This window comes from Eretmochelys imbricata, chromosome 1, assembly GCF_965152235.1.
Source record: "Eretmochelys imbricata isolate rEreImb1 chromosome 1, rEreImb1.hap1, whole genome shotgun sequence".
Classification (NCBI taxonomy): domain Eukaryota; kingdom Metazoa; phylum Chordata; order Testudines; family Cheloniidae; genus Eretmochelys; species Eretmochelys imbricata.
The window spans coordinates 356,551,242-356,557,465 of NC_135572.1; the positions used below are offsets into that span (position 1 = coordinate 356,551,242).

The following is a 6,224-nucleotide window of genomic DNA, read 5'->3' on the forward strand; positions in this document are numbered from 1 at the left end:
TCAGAGGGGGCTGGATGGACGAATCTACGCAGGGGCAAGGATTGGGACAGAGGAGACACACACAGAACTGCATGCTCAGGAAAGTTTATTCTTGTGGTGGGCTTCTGTCACTGAGGGGAAGAGAGGGAAGGGGCAGGAGTGTAACTAGACCAGAGACACTTGGGGGAAGAGAGTTGGCAGCTGGGGAAGTGAGATCTGGCCTCTCAGGGAGGGAGAGGACTGTCCCTTGATGCAGCAAAGGCATCGGAAAGTCTGGGACGTTGCCTGATCGTGCCCAAGGAGCCCAGTTCTTTTGCATCCCAGGCGCTGAGCTCCCCCTTCAGGCGCAGGCGAGCGACTCCCCTCGCTAGAGTTCATACTGGCAAACGTAGCCGTTTTTCGTATGACAGTCTTTATCATTCCAGTTCTTAAAATCTAGAAGGCAAAACAGAAATCACTGGGGCAGGGGAAGGGCGAGTGGGGCCATTCCTGCCCTTACAGTGACAACCCCCCTCATTGCACCCTGCTGAGAGAAGACCCCAGCTCCCGTGCATGAGGCTGCAAGGATGAGGAGGCTGGAGATGAAGGCCCATGTGCCTCAGACAGGGACAGGCTCCATCGTTCCCTGAGGGACGCTGAGTCAGCGTAACCGTGGAAGACCCTCTTCTATTGTGTTGGAAAGTGTCTGATGAGAGCAGGACGGGGCCTCTTGGTGCTAGGTGCTGTGTCCACACACACTGACAGAGTATCCCTGCCCAGAGAGCGCACAGTCTAAATAGACAAGAGGTGGGAGGGGAAACTGAGGCATGGAATGGGGAAATGAGTTGCTCAAGTTTACCCAACAGCTCAATGACAGGGCTGGAAATAGAAGCCAGGTCTCCTGTGTCACAATCCCTTACCTGTCCTCTAGACCAGGCTGCCTCTCAATCTGTGACTGCTGTTCCCTCCCCACCAACGCCCCTCAAAAGGCCAGAAAGGAGAGCACAGAGCCCTGGCCAGGTGCCAGCGGGGAGACAAGCTCAGGAAGAGGGAATCTGGCTCGCTCTGTGCTGAACGAGCCGGCCCTACCTCCATCTCCTACACATCTGGGTTTGGGCATGGCCCAGCGGCAGCATCTCTTCCCAGGGGACAGCACTAAGGATTCGGTTTGATGAATTGCTGTGAATTTCACCCTCTTCCCCATTCGCAGAGCCACACAGCCCCGGGAGCGCTATTCAGAAACGGTTCCCACACTTGTTTTGCAGTAGTTTTCACTTCAACTATTAGCTGTGTGTGTGATTGGCCATGCAGGTCACATGGCACTGTTCCCGCTCCAGGATTGGACGAGTGACACTTTTAAGTAGGGGACAGTGGGGGGAAGAATCCTGCCCAGTGTGAGTTTGTGGGGAAAGGAGCATTCGTACCAATGCTGCTGAACACTCAGACTCGTGAGCATCGGATGGGTGGGCGAGACCGTGTGACTAGCGTGGCCCATGAAGAATGAGTCACTCATGAATTAGCGAGTGAGCTTTCCCTGTTCACGCAGCTCTCCGTCCTATTGCCAGCGAATGAGACGAGACTTTCAGCCCCGCTCCACCCCACTATTTCACTCCAGCGACACGGACAGGAGGAAGCTGGCTTAATGGCCAGCTGGGGATTCTTCTCACATAGGAGAGCCCAGCAGAGAGAGCTGCCCTGCCCAGCCCTGGCCTCCCCAACATAGGGGACAGGCTGGGGTGTGTCTGAAGCCCCTGTGCTCTGGCTGTCCAGTTTGTTACTGCCACTGTCAGAGCAGCTCTGGGGCTGCTCTAAATTGTCCTGGGGCCAAAATAGCCCCTGGCTGACTCCAGAATCAGGGTGCCAAAAGCCACCGAGGCACCAACCGAAGGACCCAGACCCCACCTACATGGCACCTAGTGGGCAATAGCTCTGCTCTGGTCTTTCCCTTCAACTGATCATCTGGGGCCAAATGTACTGGATGGCCTTCCTCTGACTGGAGCTGAGCCTCAGACTGGGATGCTTGTAGGAGGAGTTACCAGGTGAGATGAGGGGAGAGGGAGTGGCAGTGTGAGCTGAGGGAGAGAGGCAGGGTGACAGGACAGTAGGCCATCTCCGCAGAGAGAGCTGGAGTGTGTGGCCAGGGTGTGTGTCTTGGCTTCTTTGTTGGTGCATGTGTGTTTGAACTGACTGCTTACCCGTGTAGCTCAGCAGCTCGACACAGTACTCGACACCATATTCATTGTTTGGTTCCCCGGCGTTCCAAGCCTTGTAGCGATACGGGGAGCCATCTGTCCACCTCCAGCGTCTGTTCTGCAGAGACAGGGGAGAAAGGTTGTGGGGTCCCGCGGAGAAGAGACCTTGGTGACAAGGCACCATAGAAACACCTAAACCCAACACAGAAGTGCCCTACTTAGGCAGTGGGAGAGAGTCGGGGAAGGGCCGTGGGGCAGTCAGTGGGGAGAGACCAGCTCAGGGGGACAGGACCTGGAGACGCTGATCTAATAGTAACACAGCACATGAACGTCACCTTCTGCCTTCCAAGCCCGTTGCTTGAATTAGTGAATTACCTGGTGATGGAGCAGAGTCACTCTGGAGTGTGTTCTAGTCCCTAAACCCCATAGGCAAGGCCCGCTGGGGAGCACTAGTGGTTTTAAGGTGGGTGATCTCCTCCTGCTTAAGCAAAATAAAAGGGCGTCTGTGATGGAGATGCTGGATGGATCAGGGAATGGGACACGGGACCTTTTCCCCTCTAGTGGGCTCAGCGTCAATCTGACCCCAGGTTAGCAGGACTGATTAGCTCAGTAGAATCAGAGAAGGGGACACAGGCCCTTTCTTCTCTAGGGGTGCTGGCTCTGGCCTGGCCTCAGCTCATGGGGGGACTAGCTGGCTTTGGGGGTCAGAGAACTAGTTCCAATCCATTGCCAGGTTGTGGGGAGCTGGATGCCTGAGGAGACTAGAGAATGGGACACAAAGTCTCTCACTCCTCCTGTTCTGAGTCCAGCCCAGCCTCCGGTCTGGGGAGGGGGATCCAGGGCCGGAGTCTGTGCATGCTCGGGGAGCCTCCTGACCCCAGCGCCTCCCTAGCGGTGGGGAGGGAGAGGAAACAGATGGAGACAATGCTTCAGGTGGAGCTTGGTAAGTTTACGAAGGGGGTGGCGTGACAGAGATGGCGTGACGGGGTTGCCGGCCATAGCACGGCCTGGACTCGGTGACCCGAGAGGTTCTTTCCAGTCCTCTGTTCATAATGGCTCCTTCCTCCACTGGGGCTCCTTCCCAGCCTGTGACGGCTCCCCCTTTGTTTCCCTGCCCTAAGGAGCTGGGGGCTCTCCTACAAAGAACCAGGCAAGGACGGGATCCCAAAGCTGAGGGAGTGACCAGCAGTGTCGGGGCAACTTAGAGGTCAAGGGGGAGCAGAGGCTCAAGTCTTGGGCAGGAAAAAGTGGCTAGAAAACTTGGTCAGAGTGGAGTGGAGACGGGATGCGGGGTGCAGCGGGAGGGCACGGCACATTGCATGAGCTGGCAAGGGGGAAGGGAGATGGGTCAGTAGTTGGAGAGGCAGGTGCCGGTCAAAGGTTGGTTTGATGACCGGAGAGACCAGGGCCTGGTTGTATTTAGCAGGGAAAAGCCAAAGGGGAGTCAGAACCTACGGAAGGATGGACATGGAAAGGGTGTGGGAGGGCAGGGGTTAAAGATGGAGTGCACATGGGAGAGTCTGGTGCCCATGATAGGGGAAGGGTGTAGGAGTGGGGGAGGGAGCTCCTGGCAGCCCCGATGAAGGTCTCATGGGACATGGTCTCTGCACAGCCCTTGGGAAACAGAGTCATGGAGAGGGTGAACAACTGCCAGAGGCAAAGCAGGCTCTGGGCACTCACCTCCCGGGGATCGTGCAGTCCGATCCAGACATGATCCTTGGAACCTGACTCGGTGATGTATCTGGCCACCGTGTCCCCTTCTGCCTCAGTGAGAATGGAGGCGAGATGGGCCCCTTTGCGGTGATATTGACACTGCACCTGCGGCAGGGACATCAGCGAGGCCTGTTACCCCCCTGCAGGGGGTGCTGTTTGGCAGGCAACAAGGAAGGGCAGGGCCCAGTCACAGGAACACACAGCTAAAGGAGGGGGCCGGGCGTGTTTTACCCCTACTGAGTGCTGAATAAAAAACTCCCTGTGCCGGGCTTTGCCCTCGGGCACCCTCTAGGAGCCCCTCACCCCTGAGCTCAACCCTGGCTCCTCCCACTCCTCCTTGGCCCGCTTCTGCACCACCCACGTCACTTCTGCAGCCTCCCCACCCATCCTCTGCAGGGGTACACACTGGGGCTAATGGTGATGTCACCAAACCCCTTCAGCCCCTGCCCACAAACCCACCCCGTGGGTCCCTGAGAAGAGCCTCGTACCTCAGCTTCTGACCAGGACACCTTTTCAGGGAAGAACCCATAGCAGTGGCCTTGGTAGAGCAGCCATTCAGGGAGACAGGACGTGGCCCCTATTCCTGATCCGAGAGAGGTGATGGGACAGGGAGAGAGAACAGTGTGGTGAGAGGCTGTTTCGGAGAAGACAATGGGAGCAGAGCTGCCGGCTGTCATCATTCCAGCTTCTCCAGATCTCCCCAAATCCTGTGAACGTTTGCCCTCTCTCAGAATGGCCACTATCTCCTATTACTTTCAATGGAGCTGAAGCCACGCAGTTAAAACAGCTGCCCCTCCCTTGCCACCTTTGTCAGTAGCAGTGAGGCTGTTGTACTAATAATTACCACCGTCTCCTCTCCAAGGGGACAGGAGCTGGGCTGTCCTCTGTGAAGATGGTCTCCTCCTATCTTCTGTGCAGGAGCACTGGGGAACCTGACAGGGAGTGGTATCAAGGGGGGTTTTCAGGGGACTGTGGGGTGAGGATGGAGAGCACTGGGTGTCATGGGGACACTGGTGTGACTGGGAGCAGAGGGGAGGTTGGGGACATTGGAGAATAGTAGAGGCTGAAGGGACACCACACACTGATTTGACAACCTAGTGAGGAAGGCTTTGAACTAGGTTCAAAAGGGATGGGTAACAAAATCCCACAGGTGACCTTTACAGAAGGCTAAATGTTGGCGGGGGACGGGGGAAGGAAAATTACAATGGGGTCATAGGAGCAACAAGAGGGAGAACAGTGCGCGAATCTGCTGTACATCTCAGATGTCTATACATAAATGAAAGGATTATGGGCAATAAATGGAAGAACTGGAAGCATATCAGCTAAATTATGTATATAATTTATATTGTATATAAGATAAATTATGACTTAATTAGCATCCCAGAGACTTGGTGGGATAAATCTCCTGACTGGAATATTGGTAGAGAGAGTTATAGCTCGTTCAGGAAGGACAGGCAGAGAAAAAAGGAAGAGGTGTTCCATTGTACATCAAGAATATACACTTGTTCTGAGGTCCAGAAGGTGAGAGGCAGACCAACTGAAAGTCTCTGGGTAAAGATAAAAGGGGAAAAAAGAGGTGGGATATCCTGTTAGGGGTCTACTGTAGACCACTACCTCAGGAGGAGGATGGGGTATTTCAAGAACAAATAACAGAAATATCCAAAAGACAAGACCTGGTACTAATGGGGGGACTTCAGCTTCCCAGATATCAGCTGGAAAAGTAATATGGCAAAACATAACATTTTCAAAACATTCTTACAATGTATTGAGAATAACTTCTTATTTCCTAAGGTGGAGAAACTAAAAAGGGGAAAAGCCACATTAGACTTAATTCTGTCCAACAGGGAGGAATTGGTTGCAAATCTGAAGTTTGAAGATAATTGGGTGAAAGTGACCATGAAATGAAAGATTTCGTGATTCTAAGTAAGGGAAGGAATTACAGCAACAGAATAAAGACAATGGACTTCAAAGAAGCTGACTTTAACAAACTCAGAGAACTGGTCAGTAAGGTCCCATCAAAAGAAAATCTAAGGGAAAAAGGAGTTCAGCAAAGCTGGGAGTGTCTCAAAGAGACAATATTAAAGGTACCACAGCAAATTAGCCGAATGCAAAGGAAAAATAGGAAGAATATTAAGAGGCCAGGAAGAGGCTCTCAGGAGCTCTTCAATTACCTGAAAATTAAAAAGCTTTCCTATAAAAAGTGAACAAACTGCAAAGGACAAACTGCACAGTGGACAAACTGCAAAGGAGGAGTACAAGAGAATAGCACAAACGTGTATGAACAAAATCAGAAAGACTGAGGCACAAAATGGTGACACCTAGCAAGGGACAGAAAAGGCAATAAGGAGAGGTTCTATAAAT

At 53.3% G+C, this 6,224-nt stretch overlaps 1 protein-coding gene across 1 annotated transcript; it reads right to left on the reverse strand.

Moving 5' to 3' along the window:
- Positions 1-346: 346 nt before the first annotated feature.
- On the reverse strand, positions 347-4,543 carry LOC144259152 (C-type lectin-like). Its single transcript, XM_077807332.1, has 4 exons — positions 4,352-4,543; positions 3,831-3,968; positions 2,154-2,268; positions 347-414 (listed from the first exon to the last, which is right to left on the reverse strand). The coding sequence occupies exons 1-4, from the start codon at positions 4,541-4,543 to the stop codon at positions 347-349; spliced, it is 513 nt and encodes a 170-aa protein (XP_077663458.1).
- Between the last annotated feature and the right edge of the window lie 1,681 nt (positions 4,544-6,224).